Source organism: Podarcis gaigeae (genome assembly GCF_964106915.1).
Source record: "Podarcis gaigeae genome assembly, chromosome: 1".
Classification (NCBI taxonomy): domain Eukaryota; kingdom Metazoa; phylum Chordata; class Lepidosauria; order Squamata; family Lacertidae; genus Podarcis; species Podarcis gaigeae.
Window position 1 is genome coordinate 32,377,281 of NC_139678.1, and position 19,796 is coordinate 32,397,076.

The 19,796-nt window shown below is 43.9% G+C and overlaps 1 protein-coding gene and 1 long non-coding RNA gene across 3 annotated transcripts; one reads left to right on the forward strand and one right to left on the reverse strand.

Moving 5' to 3' along the window:
• Positions 1-2,316: 2,316 nt before the first annotated feature.
• LOC310846082 lies at positions 2,317-12,293 on the reverse strand. Of its 2 annotated transcripts, none has more exons than XR_014565122.1 (3): positions 12,030-12,293; positions 10,301-10,381; positions 2,317-2,395 (listed from the first exon to the last, which is right to left on the reverse strand). It is a non-coding gene; the product is annotated as an uncharacterized lncRNA (long non-coding RNA). The 2 variants fall into 2 exon arrangements; XR_014565123.1 differs by lacking the exon at positions 12,030-12,293 and adding an exon at positions 10,740-10,963.
• A 78-nt stretch (positions 12,294-12,371) lies between these two features.
• CLEC14A (C-type lectin domain containing 14A) lies at positions 12,372-18,809 on the forward strand. The gene has a single exon (XM_083729504.1). The coding sequence runs from the start codon at positions 12,895-12,897 to the stop codon at positions 14,209-14,211; it is 1,317 nt and encodes a 438-aa protein (XP_083585630.1). The 5' UTR covers positions 12,372-12,894; the 3' UTR covers positions 14,212-18,809.
• Positions 18,810-19,796: the final 987 nt, after the last annotated feature.

Here is a 19,796-nt window from a genome sequence, read left to right on the forward strand (position 1 = left end):
CTAGCAACTGGTACTCAGCATACTACCTCTGGAGCAAACCCATCAGGGTTAGTAGCCACTGATAATCCTCCATGAGTTTGTCTAATCCTCTATTCAAACCTTCTAAGTTGGTAGCAATCACTGTCATTTGTGGGAGAAAACTCACACTATAAGGCGTGATTCTTCCAACATTCAGCTTCATTGGACGACCATGAGTTATAATGTTATGACAGAAGGAGAAGAACTTTTTCCTATCTATCTATGTGATGTCCCTTGCTTGGTCAGTCCTGGGGCAACAGTTTGCAAAGTGGTATGCAGCTGTAGTTCCAATGAGGGAGGAGGAATCAGTCCCTGTGCTTGGGAACTGTGGAAGGTAATGGTGGGGTGGGGGTGATGAAGGTGACCTGGCAGGCCACAAGTTCTCAGTGATATGGCAAAGGAACATGGGAGTAAATTACCAGTGGCAACTACCCTTGCGGATTGCTTCTCCGCTAGGTTGCACCCAGTGAAGATTGTGAAAATGAACAGAACTCATTTTCCATATAAAAAAGTTTGACTTCATTAGAATGCAGATGCACCAGGTCAATCTTTTTCTAAATTACATCTTAACAGCATAATGTGTTGTTGAGTTTTTCCCCGATGCAGGTCACTTTCCCATGGAGATGAGCAATAAAATATTCTCTGTGTGTTTATGTGATCACAGTTGCTGCATCATCCCTGTGGGTAATAACATTATCGTTACCATTAAAACTGTCATGAAACTCATTTATAAGTAAATGCGTACATTTAGGGGCCGCTAAAACAGCAAGGAAGATTGTGGGAGGGGGTGTGATCAGACATTACTCAAGACAGCTCAAAGAGGGTCATCTACAAGTAAATTTACCTTGCAAATTATTTAAGACGATTAACACTTAATGTAAACCATTACAATGCATTTGAGGGAGAGGTGAGTTTGGGGAAGGCTGGTGTAGAGGGTCATGCCGGCCCAGCCCATGATGTCACTTCCTTCAGTTCCTAACACCCATGCAATGTCTGAAAGGGGGAATTTAGCCTTAGATGCAAGGCTTTAGATGTGACCGGGAGTGCTGTATGAGGTGGGGTCTGCATAAACAGTCCTGATTCCCCCTTCATGTGGTTACTGAACACATGGGAAGGGGAGCAGCTGTGAAGAGCCTTTGTGTTACTTTCCCCAGGTACTACTTAGTTATTCTATGCAACAATTCACTTGTCTGGGAATGTTCTGAGAAAAGAATGGAAGGAAGAAGTATTAAACAAGAAGATACAGAAAGTGAAAGAAACTGCAAGGAACACAGTGGTAAAAGATAAACCTTTATTGGGAAAAACAAAAAAAAATCCTTCCAGTAGCACCTTAAAGACCAACTAAGTTAGTTCTTGGTATCTGAAGAAGTGTACATGCACACGAAAGCTCATACCAAGAACTAACTTAGTTGGTCTTTAAGGTGCTACTGGAAGGAATTTTGTTTTGTTTTGACTATGGCAGACCAACACGGCTACCTATCTGTAACTTTATTGGGAAAGTGTAACTCAAGACAGTTGCAAGCACTACATTCTTCCCTAGAGAAAGATAATCTCCCTAGAGAAAGATAATCTTCCCTAGAGAAAGATAATCTCAGTGTAGGGGAAAATGCAGACACTATCTCACATGAGGTATAGCGTGGGAGCTTGTTTCCTAGCAAGTACACAGATCAGTTGCCAAGGATGAAAGACTCCAGCAACAACCAGCTTTCTCAAGCAAGGCATGGGAACCTTCCCAGCAGGGATGGCAAATCTGTCAATTTTGGTTTCTCATTTTCCCAGTCTTAAATCCAGTTATCCACATTTTCACATGCTTATAGCTGTTTTTAAACAGGTCCTCAAGAAAATTCATAGGCATTTATTGCAACTTTATCTTAATATACACATTTCTGTATGCATTCTTGCCTGAGACATATATTTTTGCAAAGCAATTCTCCATAATATAATTTGTTTTTTAATGTTCTTTTCACATACTTTGCACACGTATGTGCATTTCTGTACATGTTATTTGGCTTATTTGGCATTGTAAAACTTAGAAATTTCAACAGATGACCGTGTTTCAGTTCACATTCTCTTTTGGAAAGTGTGAATAAAGCAGGCTTGCCTTTATATGCAGACAAAATCAGATTTCTCCCCCAAACTAGTCTCCATCTAAGACACAGTTAAAAGAGTGAATCTAATCCAATCTGTGCTCAGGTCCTGGTGTTTACATTTTTCTTTGCCCTTTCTACCTTTCAGAATCGTCATGCAGCAATAGTCATCCTGCACAATTCTGAAGAACGTGCAGCCTTGTGCTTCTGCAAAGATTTCAGTAAATGTAAAAGTTTGCAGAACCCTTAGCGCATAGCTCCATTTGTGTTCCACTGTGTTCACAAAGTTCCTGCACAGGACCTTCCCTATGCACTAAAACAGATGGGGCACTTTCCTGACTGCACCCCTTTGTGTGCATGGGTTTTCACTCTTCCATCATTGGAGTGAATGAGGGTGCACTGCGGTTCAGGAGAGCTCCCACTGCATGATAAAGGCTTTGCTGTATCAAGAGAACAGTCTATGCAGTTTCATGAAAAGCTTAGAGCCTTGAGTGTCTGCATGTATGCAGTCTCTCTTACACAAAACAAAAACCTATCCAACATTGTTTCATCACCATTTACCATATTTTTTGCTCTATAAGACTCACTTGTTCCCTCCTAAAAAGGGGAAATGTGTGTGCGTCTTATGGAGCGAATGCAGGCTGCACAGCTATCCCAGAAGCCAGAACAGCAAGAGGGATTGCTGCTTTCACTGCGCAGCAATCCCTCTTGCTGTTCTGGCTTCTGGGATTCAGAATATTTTTTTTCTTGTTTTCCTCCTCCAAAAACTAGGTGTGTCTTATGGTCTGGTGCGTCCTATAGAGCGAAAAATACGGTACCTTCCTAAACAGAACGGTTGTGTGGGTTGGTGATGACAATGCAATATTGGTCTGAATGGGAATAAGACCCAGAACAACCTCACACGTAGCACAAATGCCCTTTCAAATGCATCTATGCTGCACTTTCAGACAGAAGACAATGGGCTGGCTGCAGAGTTCCTGTAAGCAGGACTACATTGACATTGACATTGACATTGACATTGACATTGACAACAACATGCTGCCTATCTGACTGGGTTGCCCCAGCCACTCTCTGGGCAGCTTCCAGCAATATAGAAACATCAAACATTACAAACTTCCCTATACAGGGCTGGCTTCATATGTCTTCTAAGAAAAGTCATATACCGTAGTTGTTAATCAGTTTGACATCTGATGGGAGGGTGTTCCACGGGGGGGGGGGGGGGCACTAACGAGCAGGCACCACTGACAGGATGTTCTTGCTGGGCATAGCAGCCAACGTCTAGGGGCTGAGTTTCCTTCAGCCCCAATAAAATATTTGAGGGGACCGGAACCCCCAAATTGGTTGGGCATTGCCATTCAACTGGTGTGTGTGTGCGCACCATGTCATGAGATCAATTATGTGCGGCAGGGCTTACCTGGCAATATTTTACTCAAGCTGGCACCCCTGGTGCTGGAGGACGCATAGTAGGTTGTTGGGGGTGATTTTTGCCAATTCTTCCCACCAGTCTCATTAAAAGCTGATCAAGAGGTCTGTGGAACTTTCTAGAATGGTGCTGGGAGTAGTACTGTGGAGGGCAGTGGGAAGGGGCAATCAGTGAAAAGTGCCTCTCCTGCTGTTTCTCCAATGTTAATCTTCACTTGATTTTGGTTCCTTCACAGACAGAAGGAACCCTGCTATTTGCAGAAGGGACTGTTTCCAATCCAATATACTTAAGATTTAACAAGCATGAATTCTACCACAGTAGTTTGCATTATTAATTTACTCTTTCTTAATTAAAGGCTTCCAAGCTCCCCCCCCCCCCCAGCACTTTGCAGTGCCAAGTAACTTGAGCCAATGCAGTCAATCAGGATAGTTTATGCTCATGCTGGAAAGCAATGTGGGAAATAGCAGAATAAGTTACAAGGGCATAATGATGTGTAAATTGCTTGCACAATTATTCTAAGTCGAACAGTCAAAATTTGAATCATGGAATGAAAGCTCATTTAAGGAAGACCGTCACTATTTAAATCCTATATAGCCAGCCAGCCATTAGTCATTTTTTATCAAGTCAAGATGTAGGAGTGCATTTCTGAAAGGGTGGTGGATTAATTGAAGCTTAGTCATGACGTGAAATCAATATTTCATGGAGATCCAAGTAAGAATTTTCACAGCACTCAGAGAAGGCAGAGTGATCTGTAGCGTTTCCCACTTTTGTCACAGTTAACCCTGAAATGAACTGAGCAGGGGAAGAAAAGTCTCAGCTTCTCTGAATGCAAATTTTATTGAGAATAAATAAATTTCTTTTGGTGTTTTGTTTTGTTTGTTTGTTTTTGTTGTTTGTTTGTTTGTTTTGCATTCCATTTGTGGGTTCTATTGGATTTACAGCTCTCTCTGTGCATAACAATATTGAATTGGATTCTAAGTTGCCCTTCCATGAATGGGAAAATGAACTAGGAAAGAGAAGAGAAGCCATTTTAGCTGATACCCCCTCCCTATCATAGTCACCTTTAAAGCCAGGGCCAGAAGTCATTTTGCTTGCTGAAGTGGAAAATGGAACCCAGCCTCACCCTGAAGTCAAGGTGTCTAGTAGCAAAAGCTGATGAAGTTATTTTGGCACTTCAGATAGAAAACCCCACAAGAGCCTCTCCCTTCCTGGCGGCAAAAATACAACAATAATAAATGCAATAACTAACATTTTGTTGCCCTTTCACAATATGTGGTACCTCGGGTTCAGAACTTAATTCGTTCTGGAGGTCCGTTCTTAACCTGAAACTGTTCTTAACCTGAGGTACCACTTTAGCTAATGGGGCCTCCTGCTGCTGCTGGAGCACGATTTCTGTTCTCATCCTGAAGCAAAGTTCTTAACCCGAGGTACTATTTCTGGGTTAGTGGAGTCTGTAACCTGAAGTGTCTGTAACCTGGGGTACCACTGTACCTGAAATCAGCTGCTAGTGGCTGCTGCTTCTCTTTGCCTAATGTTAGCGTTCGTTTGTATCCAGGATATTTAGAGCCACCTGTTCAACTAGAATTCTGCTCATGGGTTAAGATCTGGGGATGTTCTGTCCCATGTCTCACCACCATGTGAAGTGAGGAAGAAAACACTTCTTAATGATGCCACCTGATTTTTGAAACTCATTCCTTTGGGAAAACTGTTTACACCCCTCCAGTGGCGTAGCGTGGGGGGTGCAGGGGGGGCCGGGCGCACCGGGCGCAACATCTGGGGGTTAGGGAAATCCACGGGTTAGGGGGCACAAATCCATGGGTTAGGGGGCGCAAATTACTTGCCTTGCCCCGGGTGCTGATAACCCACGCTACGCCACTGCACCCCTCCCTTCAATTTTGAGAGGTTTTTCAGAACATTCTTTTTGAACATTCTGATCCCGAGAGTACTTGATGATGATGCTTTAGTGTGTGCATGTACAGTGTAGAACAAGCATTTCTTAGGACAAAAAGGCTAATTCCTGAATAAGACCTTAAAAGCAATAGGGATTTCTTTATTCTCAGTCTCTTTTTCAGGGTTGTTTCTATGATACATGAAGATCAGCGCTCTTGTGAAGCACTGGTGCCCTTCTTAGGAGCCAGGAAGTGCTTGGCACATGACAAGATTAAGCCTTATGTGAGGCCTGCTTGACTCATTAATTTCACCCATGAATGCAAGACAGCTGAATCAGTTGACAGTCACTAGGCAGATGATAAAAACAAATATCTACTTAGTCAATCACTAATTAAAAATATTTTGATGTGTTATAAAAACTAATAGCCCTTGTGAAGAGTCAAGCAATTATCAGAATAAACGGAGACTTAAAAAAAATATGGTATAATAACTAAAAATGTGTTGGATGAACCTGTGCTGTTAAGGGGAAGAAATAGTGCAAAATATTTTTTAAGTCTGAAGTCTTCAGCATAATGGGAACACCAGATCCTAGTCCCCCCTCCCTGCACCAAGTTCAAGAACAGCGCAATGTTTCTGCATCCTCTCGCCGGCCTGCTCTGACAGATACATAAATGTTAACAAGCTTTTTGAATATAATTCTTTCATCAGTGCTTTCAATGAGCTGTGTTTTATTAATCATCATAAAAGAAAATGGGAATCATGAACTCTGCCTGAGACTGCTTACCTAGAGTAATAAGAAATGTACAGTTCGAAATTATATTTCTAGTTACCGTGTCTGACTTGTTTCTTCTTACGCTACTTTGGTAGTGCAATAATTTAGGAAAAATGTGCTAGAGCAATCTACATATGTCTCAAAGGAAGCCTGGAGGATATTTACGATTGGCAGATATTTATTTGAATGATGTTGGTTGCAAAACTGCCTTGCCTACATGGGTAACATTGCCATGGATTTCGTTATGTGGGTACTTACAAAGGTCTTAATGTTGCAATCATATGCACTCTTGTTTGGAGGTGTGCCCCATTAAACCCAGTTAAAATCTATTGTCATATATATATATGGATTAGATCAGACTGCATACAAACTACAACCAAGTATGTAGCACCTTTTAAGACTTCAGACAAAATTCATCAGACTTAAATGTACTGCTGCCCATAGATTTTAATGGCCTACCATGCCCTTCATGCTGTGTTAGTAGTATGGCCTGACAAGCTACAAATAGAATTAAGATTATATCTTCATTGTTTTTTTCGCTTCCTGCACATTTTATCCAACTTTTGATACAAACTTGAGGATAACTGAGCAGATACTGATTTTGTAACATGTTACGTTCCAGAAGAACAGGTATGTAGTTCTCTAGCAAGATAAAGGCAAAACAAACTAATTAACGAAGAACCTACGATACTGAGCAGGGCCAGCCCAAGACATTTTGCCACCTGAGGCGGACACCAAAATGGCACCTCACCTTCCTGCAAGGGAAGAAGTGGCAAGGGAAGATCGACATCAGGAACAAGAGGGTAAGAAAGACTGACATTGGGATCTGCTGCCCCGGTGGACCCTGCCACCTTAGGCAAAAACCTCACTTTGCCTCACGGGTTGCCTGGCCCTGATACCAATTATTGCAATGACCCTAAAAATTATGCATTTCAAAATCAATCAGGAATCTCACCCCTACTTCAGTGCTTTAAAAGTTATCACCTCCAGTTAATGCAGAAAATACACCCCTCTCCTTGCCTACTGGGATGCGGCCCATATTGTTCAGTAACTAGATTTGGACACAAGACTGACAGCGTGTAGCCCCCTTTTTTTTACATTACATGCTTGGCCACTGCACTGCCACATTTTAAACTCCACGCTAGCCTTTGACTGTAGGAAAGGTTTGTCATTTTTATCAGCAAAGGCTCTGCCCTGCGATGAAATGGACAGTGTCAAGGGAAAATGTAATCAATTTCAACTGCATGGTTTCCTTTGAAAAGCTACACACATGCAGGAGGTGGCAGAGCGCATAGTATTACTTTAATTAAAAAGAGTAAATGAATGAGCCACTGGTGATATTGGCAAGGCTTTCCCCTGACCTTGTCAGTCTTAGCAGAGATTTGGGGCTAATGATAAAGTAAATGCCCGCTCTTCTGGAACAGGCAGAGGAACTGAGTAAAGGAGCTGTGTGTACCTGCAAATGGGGATCAGAGACACTGTCATGGAATGGTGGCATGAGGTTTGGGTTAAGAAGTTAACACAGAAGAGACTGTGGTGCAAAATCATTTCATTCTGATTTTGTCAGGCTTACACCAAGGAGACTTCAGCACTGGACTTCAGAGCGGTTCCTTGTCTTTGAATTCAACAATAATTTTGCTGAAGTCTAAGGAGACTCTTGAGAGTCCCATGGACTGCAAGAAGATCAAACCTCTCCATTCTTAAGGAAATCATCCCTGAGTGCTCACTGGAAGGACAGATCCTGAAGCTGAGGCTCCAGTACTTTGGCCACCTCATGAGAAGAGAAGACTCCCTGGAAAAGACCCTGATGTTGGGAAAGATGGAGGGCACAAGGAGAAGGGGACGACAGAGGACAAGATGGTTGGATAGTGTTCTTGAAGCTACCAGCATGAGTTTGACCAAACTGCGGGAGGCAGTGGAAGACAGGAGTGCCTGGCGTGCTCTGGTCTATGGGGTCACAAAGAGTCGGACACGACTAAATGACTAAACAACAACAATTTTCCCTTCCTCTTGTTTTCAGTAGCTCTTTTAGCAAACCCCTCCTGCCTTCCCCACCAAGATGCTCAGTTATTGAGCCATTATTTCAAATTTATAACCCACCCTTCCTCCCCAATGGGTTCCCAGGGTAGCTCAAGATAAGAATGAAATTACATAATTCAAAACAACACTACAGTTAAAACCAGCAGTGTATAAACTTCATAGACGTTGAAGGGTCAGCCTAGGCACAATGCCAGAGATTGAAGTCTGCTATTTATGGCAAGGCTTAAGGCTTCCTGCTATTCTAGCAGGTTTCCCTAGGAAACTCTGCCTCGTTGCAAATGACTTGAATTCTCCAGAGTTTTGATTTACTCTCATATGGGCTGCCATTTGAAAGCACAAATACTTCACACTGCTACCATTCCCCAAAGGAGCATAGTTGTCTCATGGATACTGCACAGTATATGAAATGTAGCTTGCACAGATGCTATGAAAACCTAGGCTTTCTCTGCAATGCTATAGCCTCAACCAGTGAAGCAATGGTACCATAACACACTTTCCACAAATAACAGATGGCAAAGTTTAGACTTACTACAGGGTCACTGTATGTGTGTGTGTTTTGTGTGGATGAATAATCTACCAGACTTCTGAACACAGGAGCTGCTGAAAGGGAGCACCGATCATTGCATGGTTTTTGAAGGCTCTCTGAAATACCCAGGCATTCTGCTGATTGCTATGTTTCTGTTTCTTTTTACAGGATTTTATGAATGCTCCTGCATTTTAGCATAGCAGGAAAAGATTCAGCCTCTCAGATAGGAATAAGAAAACACCCCCGAAAATAAGGGCTTGCCCACACCAGAGTATAATGCGAATCAGAAATTGTTGTTCTCATTAATTTAGCATCACCCACATGACATCTGCAGCAAATAACTGTGAACTCACACATTCCCCCTCTGAAGTTGGGTTCCCAATCAGAGAAGTAATTTTAAAAACTGACCTCAGCGTGGTGCACTTGGGGTAGTGGATGTTTTGCTTTGGGTTTCTTTTTAACTTGGTTTCTTTAACTTCTTTTTAACCCTCCACTTTAGCTACTCCCCTTTCCAGACCCCTCCAAAAAAAAAAAAATTCTTTTCCAGCAGTATTTGTGCTTACTATATGCAGTCTCCCTCCATTTGCGAGTGCTGTATCGAATGATTATGTTTTAGTCACTTGCTCAGATTTTCACCAAAATGGGAGCAATAAAAACTGCCCTTGCAGATAGGGGAAGCAGAAAAGACAAACAGGAGGAAAGGAGGGGCCAACATTTGGGGCGGGGGGAGCAACTCCAAATCCTTGCCTGGCTTAGAGCAACTCACTTTAAAAAAAGTTCTCTTGTGCAAATCTGGAATATTGAATGGGAAACATCAGGACAGGTTTGGTAAGCGTGAGATTGAAAGCACAGCTGTTTGCTTCAAGAAGCAGATTATTAGAACAGGATGTGACAAAGCACATCTTTCAGTCTGAACTACCTTGCAGGTTTGTTGTGATGATAAAATGGAAAAGAAGAGAAGCATGTATGCCACCCTGAGCTCCCTGGAGGAAAGGCAAAATACAGATACAGTGGTACCTTGGGTTAAGTACTTAATTCGTTCCGGAGGTCCGTTCTTAACCTGAAACTGTTCTTAACCTGAAGCACCACTTTAGCTAATGGAGCCTCCTGCGGCTGCTGCGCCGCCGGAGCCCGATTTCTGTTCTTATCCTGAAGCAAAGTTCTTAACCTGAAGCACTATTTTCTGGGTTAGCGGAGTGTGCTGAAGCGTATGTAACCCAAGGTACCACTGTATAAAAAATAAATACATAAACTTAACAATATCCCCTTGCACTGATCTTATTGCACATCACTGGCTTGTATAGCAAAGCCAAAATTTGGAAGATGTTAATCACTGTTCTCAGACCCTTACTTTGGCTTGGCTCTTCTTTATTTCTTTATTTTTCCAGGGGAGGGGCAAGAGAGATTTCAGCCACTTTATGAAATCCTGGCTCTGTACTAAGATCAATGGAAAATTTCCCAACTAATTTCAAAGAAGTCATGATGAATTTTCCCAACTAATTTCAAACAAGTCATGATGATGAATTATGGTGACATTAACTTACTCAGAGCCTGTGTTGATACTGCTTTATTTTTGGCGTGAGCTGAGCAATGAGAGATGGATAAATCCTGGCTAAGCAGCATAGCTGTAGGAGTTAAAGGGGGAGAAGAACTGTAAGAGACAAATACAACCCCTGCAAACAGCGCCCCCCCCCCCCCCGTTCAGGACAAATGCCAAGCAGGGGAAATAGGTTCATAAATCATTGGGAATTAACTCCCTAGTCGTCATTTACTTTTAATTAATCATTAAAATAAACGATTGCATTGTCCACAGAGTCCATAGTTGATGAGATACTTTTTACTATCACCTTTATTATGGAGCATTTCTGGATTTTCGTTTAAAAATGGAAATGTCAGGATATGATTTAAGTTGGACATGACAACCCCTCTCCACTGTTCACTTGGTAACGAAGGAAGGAGTGAGGGTGGTTACCTTTTTCTCACCTGGAAAGTACACAGAAGGAGGAAATTGGAAGAGAGGTCTGCTTCCCACTTTCTCCTTCCATCTGCTCGCTGCAGATTGGTTTTGCTTTGCAGGCAAAGTGTGTCCATTTGAAAACAGATGTAGGTGGTCTTGGCAATGGGGTGTAGCCACACCTGTCCAATGAATGGCATTGTGGGTTGGTGTATACCAAGATCACAAACACGACTTCTGTCTTCATTCACCTGGAGCATGTTCAGGGAGGAAAAACAAAAAAATTCCTTCCAGTAGCACCTTAAAGACTAACTAAGACCAACTAAGTCAGTTCTTGGTATGAGCTTTCGTGTGCATGCACACTTCTTCAGATGCACACGAAAGCTCATACCAAGAACTGACTTAGTTGGTCTTTAAGGTGCTACTGGAAGGAATTTTTTTGTTTTGACTATGGCAGACCAACACGGCTACCTATCTGTAACAGGGAGGAAAAGGCATTGATAACCTAATCCATACAAGTGTTTTCAAACACATATCAAGTAGCTAAGGCCAGCCCTTGTGGATGGCAGGATCTGGACGCAATCTAGATTGACAGCAGCATGCTGAGGATGAGCATGAATGATACAGGGTTGAGAAAAAAACTGTATTTTTGTGCAATGAAGGGGTTGGCGTGTACATAGCCATTGTTTTCATCAAGCTCTTCCCCACAATCTCTTTCCTGATCCACCACCCACCACCTCAGACCTCATCTCTGTATATGTGAATTTAGGATTCCACAACCACCACCATGCACATCATGTTACACTTGCTTATACTGAACCAAATTTGAAATTTTAATACCTATTCCTCTGGAGCTACTAACAATCCCATTTCCGTAAACCACCTTGAATAGCTGGATTTCATCAAAAGCTTGGCCACCACACAGTTTAGCCGTATTTAAAAAAAACACCAGCCCCAGTACAGATCCTTGGGGAACCCCCACTTCTTCTACCCCTCCATTGTGAGAATTGTCCATTTATTTCTACTCTCTTCATCTGATTCTTTAACTACTTACCAGTCCTTTTTACCAGTTTACCCACATGGTCTCAGATTTCCTGCATAAGAACGTAAGAAGAGTTTCAGGACAACAGCTCATCTACTCCGGCATTGTGTTCTCAGAGTGGCCAGCCAGATGCCTGTGGGAAACCCACAAGCAGGACCTGAGCACAAGAGCACTCTCTGTTCCTGTGGCTTCCAGCAACTGGTATTCAGAAGTATTACTGCCTCCACTATGGGGATTAGCCATCTCATAAGCTTCTATCATTTCACTTCTTACTCACCATTTTTCTAAACTAAGTCCTTTTCTTCATAGAAGAGTCACTTGTCTGCCTTGTTCCTTTTTTGGTTGCCCTTTTCTTAACCTTTTCCAACTCTGCAATATCCTTTTTGATGTGAGAACTCTACACAGCACAGTATTCCAAATGCAATCACACCCTGGAGTTGTATAATGGAATTATGAAATTGGCAGCTTTATTTTCAGTTCCTTTCCCAATGATTCCTAGCATGGAATGTGCCTTTTTCACTGCAGCTGCACACTGGTAGGTTGGGAGTGAGAGTGAGTGAGTGTGTGTGTGTGTGTGTGTGTGTGTGTGTGTGTGTGTGTGTGTGGGCTTGCAATGGGAGGGGGTTAACTAGGGCCTTAATGCCTTTGCCCTCCACTGCATTTCATCAAGCAATTATTTTTCTGATAGTTTTAAGATCCGCTGCAATCGGTGCTAAGCTTTCAAGTCAATAAAAGGCACAGAGTTCAAATAATTTATTAAACATCCGGCCTGTGTTTACTAACACCGAGGTGAGCAACTTAGCCCAAAGAACTCCTCTGCCTTCTTGCGCCTAGTTTATGCGGGCGTTTCTCCCTATAAAGTGCAAGCAAAGAAAAGTTTCCCTGCCGTCTGGGTTTTATTTATCAGATGTTTCCAATTCTGGAAGGGAACTTTTGGCGCGGGGACTTCAACAAATCAAGGATGTTAAGGTCAAGCCTAACCCCTGACACATTTCCTTTCAGCCACTGAAAGGGAAGGTCTGCGGGAGCGAAGATATTGTTGTGATGTGAGCTGTGAAGAAAAGGAGTCGCCTCGACGCCACATCCCCGCCATCCAGACTTGGCTGGTGCTCGCGAATGCCACTGCGGGGAGGCGAGGCAAGATGAGGGGCCTGGTGCTTGCCTCTCTCGTCCTCCTGCAGCCTCTCCCCGTGCCAGGGCCCCCCCCTGCCGCCGTGCGCCCCCAGAGCGACAACGCCTGGTGCCACCCTTCGGGGTCCTGCTACAGCGTCCACGTGGGCAGCCTGAGCTTCCCCCGCGCCCAGGACGCCTGCGCGGCGCACGGCGGGCGCCTGAGCACGGCGAGCGGCCGGGTGGAAGTGCAGGCCATCGTGTCTCTGCTGAGAGGGGTGGCCCGCGGCGGGTCGGGCGCCTCCTTGTTCTGGCTGGGCCTGGTGAGGAAGGCTCAGCAGTGCACCATGGAGGAGCTGCCGCTGCGGGGTTTCTCCTGGGCCGCTGCCGGAGGACTTGTTGCGGAGGCGAGGAACGAGAGCGCGGCCGAGGGGAGCCTCTCGTGGGTGAAGGAGCCCAGCAAGTCGTGCACCACGCAGAAGTGCGCCGGCCTGCAGGTGACTTGGGGCGAGCCTCGCGCCGCCGAGTCGTGGGGCCTCGCCGAGCACGCCTGCGCCAAGGCCAACGCGGGGTACGTGTGCAAGTACAGCTACGCGGGCGCGTGTCGCGCGCCTGGCGCGGGAAGCCACCTGCACTACGCGCTCCCTTTCCGCCTCCAAAGCGCCGCCGTGGAGTTCGGCCCGCCTGGCACGGTGCTCACCCTGAGGTGCCCCGGGCGGGAGGCGCGCTTCACCTGCCGCCTGTCGCCCGACGGCTACCGCTGGGAAGGCACCGAGCGCGGTCTCTGCTCCTGCCCCAGCGGCTACTGGAGCCCGAGCGAGGGAGCGTGCGTCGAGCTGGCCGACTGCTTCGGCGCCCGGGGCGCCTTCCTGTGCCTGTGCGCCTGGGGCGCTCGCTTGGCGGCCGACGAAAAAGCCTGCGTGTCGCCGGCGGGAACTGAAACGCCGCCGTCGCCTGCCCTGTCTCCCTCTCCGAACGGCTCTTCGGACGGCCTGCCTGGCTGGAACGACTCCCTGGCGGCGACCTTGCCCTCCGAGGTGGGCAACAGCAGCAGCGCCCCCGGAGCCGTGTCTTCCAACTACCTCTTCATCCTGATAACGGTGGCTGTGGTGACGCTGGTGATCCTGGTCATGGCCGCGCTGCAGATCTTCCAGGCCTGCTTCAGGCTTTGCTGCTCCAAGGGGTCTCAGACCAAGAAGGACGGAGCCCCGGCTACGACGGCCACGACCGCAGATGGCGACCCCGAGGATTCGGATCATTCCCTGGGGCCCAGCAAGGCAGAGTCTGCCGAGGTTTCTCAGGATGAACCCAAGCCTGTGGCGGGGCAGGTGGAGCAGGAACAGCCGTGAGGGGACTGAGGCTGTATTTGAAGGAGGCAATGGACTTTCATTCAGAGAAGGCGCTTTTTTTAGGACAGGAATGGGGAGCCTGTGGCCCTCCAAAGGTTGTTGGACTACAACTCCTATCATCCTTATCCGTTGGCTGTTCTTTCTCAGTTACAGTGCTAAGTAACTCCACAGTGCTGCAAGAGACAAGTCTCATTAAGACCTGCCAAGCTGCTTGTAGAACAGTGTAATCCTATGCACACTTACTTGGGAGTAAGTCACATCAACTTCAGTAGAATTTTCTCCCAGGTGTGCATGCAAGATGGCAGCGTATGGTGTCTTATGGTAATGGTGAGGACCCTGTGGGACTCCCAATTGCTGCTCCCCAGCTTCCATCACCCCTAGCCAATGGGCAAAGGGATATTGGGAGTTATAGTCCAGCAACACCTAGATAGCCACAGTTTCCCCATCCCTGTAAAAGAAGATTTTTATGACTTAAATAGCTTTCCAACATTATTTTGAATCTGGTGTTGTCCTCCATCCTTACTAGGCTTCTGGGGTGCCAGTACAATTGTGCATGTGTGTGATCTATTTGTGAGACTTAGAAAACAGCCTGAAATCTTAGTACTGTGTCTCAACTGACTCATGGATTGGATGTATGAGAACTCATAAGAGAAGTGTTGGCCAGTGCATGCTAGATTTTGTCGCACAAAAGCATTATCTGTTCCAGTTTCCTTAAGTGGGAATTCCAAAAACCTGCAAGGTATGAGCTTATACTGGCTCGTTGCACTGTATAACATTGTGGGGTGGAAATCTCTCAAGATTTCACTGAGGGTCCAACTCGCCTTCCAATTCATTGAGGTCGCCTTTGGAAGTCAATGGCCAACTGAGGTGTGGTAGGTTTTGACTGGGGAGAGTGTCTTCTTGGTGGTGGTGTCCAGGTGGTACAGACTATTTTTGGGGGGAAGGGGTCACCTGGCGCTCATGCTGTAGCCTTTGCAGAACCATGCAAATATTTGGTTCCAAAATTGACTGATCTGAGGCTGCCTTTATTTGAAACTTTTAATTTTGTTAAATGTTTCTGTTTTTTTATATGGCTGATTGTTTTCTCTACAGATTTGGTGTAAGCCACCTTGGAATATTCTGTTTTACAGGCAGCGTTAGAAAATGTATTAATGCATACAATGAAGATTTAAAAAATGAAAATTAATTGGTACACACAAATGCATGCCAGAAGCCCGAGGAAAGCCCTGAAATATACATTCTGGATTCTGAGTCAGTCCTACTGCCATTATTTGATTAAAATTGGGTGTGATCCAGGCCCAATCACTATGCCAGCTCCAGGCTAATTTAGTCTGCAACAGGCTTTTTCTGGCTCCTCCACCTTCCACCCTAGCTGGCATCAGCAATGGGGCTACAGATGTGGCAGTAGCTCCAGCCTTGCCAGGGTTTGGTTTGCTCTGCCATTTTCTCACTGCAGAGCACAGTGGAGGGGCCAGGTTGGAAGGAGAAGCAAATGGGGTGGGAATGTGGGGACATGGGACTCAGTGAAAACTTTAAGCAACATTTCTCTCTTCAGTAAAGGAAAGGGGTAGAGGATTTCTTTTTAAAGTTTTTTCTGTTGTCTCCCACTCCACAGCTGCGTTGCTTGCATTTCTCTCTTTTAGCATTACTTGAATAGGGACAGTCCTGCCTATATGTGTGCATTTCAGCTAAGGAATATTTTAAGTCTGTATTCAAATAACGTAAATGTTGGTACACACCCACACACCTGCCCCAGATCATTTGAAGAGGCCATTAATTTCCAACACAAACCATATTTTTGCAACAAATATGTATGTAATGTTTGTAGTATATGTTATAGCATTGAGTGCTTCTAAGGCTCCTAATGTTCATCGGTTAAAAGCACAGAAAACCCATTAACATTGCAAAGCAGGGATTGCCCATTCTATCTAGTACAGTAGGACAGTGTATCCTCTTGTCACTCTTTAAATCTTATTTCTAGACCATTAATTCCTTCTAAGACACTTCAAAATGATTCTATGCATCTTGAAGCAGAGGGGGAATGTAAGCTATGATTATGACTATATGATGAATATTTGATGATTGATCTTCATCACATAATCGGGAGTAAAATTCAAATCCTCAAAAAGACGTTTAATAATATTTTAAACTACAGAGGGCTTGATTAAATGTGCCATGGGATTACAGTGAAATTGAAAGGTGGCTAGGGGCAAAATTAAAAGACTTCAAAGGACCATTTTTAAACACCCACTCGCAAAGTACTACAGTCTAATGAAGATTTTTTAAACTGATTAATTGGGCATTTCCCTATCATTTGGTGAAATTTCTTTTCATCTAAAAACAGCTTCATCTCCTAAAACCACTATCCAGGATATATTCACATCCACCCAGCAAATGAGATCTGTATGTACTGCTTATGATGTGAATGTACACTGCAGTGTTCATCCGCCCTCTGCTGAACTTGACAGATGCAAGCAATGTAGATGGGGGATGGTCATGCTGGTCTGGGACCACTAACCACATGTAGTCATGTGCTACTAGAGCTGCATTCAGTCTGTTGGCTCTGCTACAAATACCTTGATGTGCATAACTCTCTATGCTCAATGGGGTACCAAGTTATCCATATTGCTTTGGAGGGAACAGGGAAACGACCATGAAAGCTCTGTGTGTATACACCTCAGAACTACCAATAATGCATGAACTCATTAGATTTGGGTGATCCATTGCAATACAATGTAATAATACCTGTAATTCAATGAGATGTGATAGTACAGCCTTCTGTTATGTTGTGAAGAGTGTGTGAAAAGTGCACCAATGCAGTCCATGCTATAGAAGTATAGGCACTCTGGTTCCTTGGATCATACGTTTGTGGAATAGGGTAGCTGTTTTTAGCACGAAGCCATCAACTGTAACTATTACATGGAACGAAAATAAGTCCTACTGATTTTGATGGAACGTTAGGTTGGGAGTTTCAGGCTAAAATTCTAAGCACGACACTCAGAATTATGGGCAAACACGGTAGTTCCACATCAAGCGCTTCCCTTCCTCTTCATGATAGCTAGTACAACATGCCTAGAGGTCCTGACATCATTACACAGTGCATGTCCCTACCAGGAGCAGACAATACTGTTGAATAGTAACAGGGAAATGCATTGTACTAGGGTTAGGGCATGAGAAAAGTACAAATGTGGAACAAGGCAATTTAATAATAATAAATTATGAAATTGGCATGGGGCTGCTATTTTTAGTGGCAACCAAAAATTTCTTATAATGTTTAGTTCTGCCCAGTAGTGGTTGGCATGGTGAGGTGCAGTTGCTTACCTGACCTGTCAGGTGAGTCACTGCTACTTACCAGAAAGGGGAGCAGAGGGAGCAGAAAGGTTGATGAAGTGCAAACACAGCAGCTGAGCCAATCCGATGCTCCTGCTGCTGTGTTTGCACTGTGACACCCTCCTGGTAAGCAGCAGTGACTCACCTGCCAGGAGGTGAGCTAAGTATCTCTGCTAACCATGCTGTCTGCTACTGGTTCTGTCCCATAAATTGATTTTGTTGTTGTTTGTAAGTCTCAGCAGCATTATCTTATACATACCTACCCAGAAATAAGGCCCTTGGTAACTTCCAGGTAAGTGGGTATTACTGGGTTCCATCTTAGGGCTTAAATCAATGGTGCTGATCATGAAACATGGAATAAAATGTATCCCGGAGCAGGTTCCAAGCACCACTGAAGTAGCAGGTTGTTTTTAACAGGATTGCAGGCAGCATTTCTTCGTTTCTCAGAAAAGCTCAAAAGAACTGTTGACAAAGTGCCAATTAAGCAGCTGTAGCTTGTGTATCAAGAGACAAGTATTTTTTCTCTATAGCACAAAATCAGTATAGATGACTTATGTGTTTACTACAGACAATGCCAGCATGGGTTTATTGTTTGCTGTCTGGGGGCCTTTCAAGATGACCAAATAAAATAAAACGGAAGTACAGTGCAATCCGATATATTTCTACACAGAAGCCAGTCCTGTTGGAGTTGCCCACTCTGGTATAAAACTTAAATAATTTTAAAAGATCACAAAGGAGTTAGAAGATTGGGTTGTTGTTCCAAGTGTTGTTTTAGAACACAGGCATTAGCCAATAAACACTTCTTATAATGACCACCTTCTGCTGGGCAGTACTTGTTATTGCAACAGATGTGCTTCTGGTGATGGATAGATTTGGCTGTTATGTTTTCCAGTGACAAAATACTGTAGTTTGATTGCTGGAGAAAATGTAAGCCAGTAATCACACATCCACTGCAAATGTTTGTTCTTTCCCTGATAAAAGACAGATGTGTCAAAATTAATATATTAAATTGTACCAGCAAATCAAATGAGTGCAAATCTGATGAAACCTCTCATCTACCTAAAGGTAAAGGACCCCTGACAGTTAAGTCTCCCGTTGCTCAGTCCCAGCTCCTGCTAACCACTCATCTACCTACCTACCTATTTATCATTTCTTTTAGATTTATACTGTGGCATGGCATCATATATGCTGTAGACAAGGTCTTAGGTGATTTATATGCGAGTTTCTATCTGGAATTGTGAAAATAAAATCGCAATAATTCCTCTTTATATGTTAATTTAAGAGATAACTACGCTCATGACAAGTTGGGATATAGCTTTTTTTGTTGTGAAAAGGATGCCTTTTTGGTGGATCTGCCTTGTTGCGAGGAAGTTTTAGAAAAAGATCAAGGTAGCAATTAAAAAGGACAACAGAAATGGAGCATGTAAAAGAATGATAGAGCATTCTTTGAACCATGTAATTCTTTTTTCTATGGATATAGAAGAGATCTTCAAACTGTTATGAACTCGTTTTATGTATGATTGAAGTTATGCAAAACATTGCAGAATCCCTATCCACCCCTTTAAGAGTGGAATGAGAAAATGAATGCTTTGAATATGCCTTCATGTCACAGCTTACAAATTATATGGCAGTGAAGAAAGGGAAACAGCTGGAAATTTTGCTTATATAATTGGAAAACTTTTATTAAATATTGACAGAACAATTGAAGTGCAGTATACCCATGTTCAGTTCACATGAAGTGCAGTCTTATAGGATATACAATGCATGCCTATTCATAAGTCCCATTGAGTTCAATGGGTTAATTAATTAAATTTATATACTGCCCTTCTTCCAAGAATTACAAGGCAGTTTACAGTATAAAAACAGAGAAATGCATAGCACAAACATGGAATCTAGTCCATTCCCCTGCAATTCAGGAATATGCAGCTGTTTCATACAGGGATCGAACCTGCAACCTTAGCATTATCAGCACCACACACTAACCAACTGAGCTATCCAGGCCATAATAGCAAACAAAACAATAACCCCATCTGTAGTTTAAATAGTCATAGATTGTTTGATTAGCCAAAGGACTGAGAGAAGAGGAATGTTCTCACCTGGCACCTAAAGATATATAATTAAGGTGTGAGGTGAATCTTCCATTCCTATGCTTGTGAATGTTCTGTTCTGTTTTTAATGTAACCATAGGAACATGTCAAAAAACTGGCCATCCACCTGTTGGACTACAACTGCCCTCATCTGACCGTTGGCATGAT

Excerpts from the sequence above, each read along its gene's own strand:
- CLEC14A (XM_083729504.1), top strand. The coding sequence starts at position 12,895 with ATGAGGGGCCTGGTGCTTGCCTCTCTCGTCCTCCTGCAGCCTCTCCCC.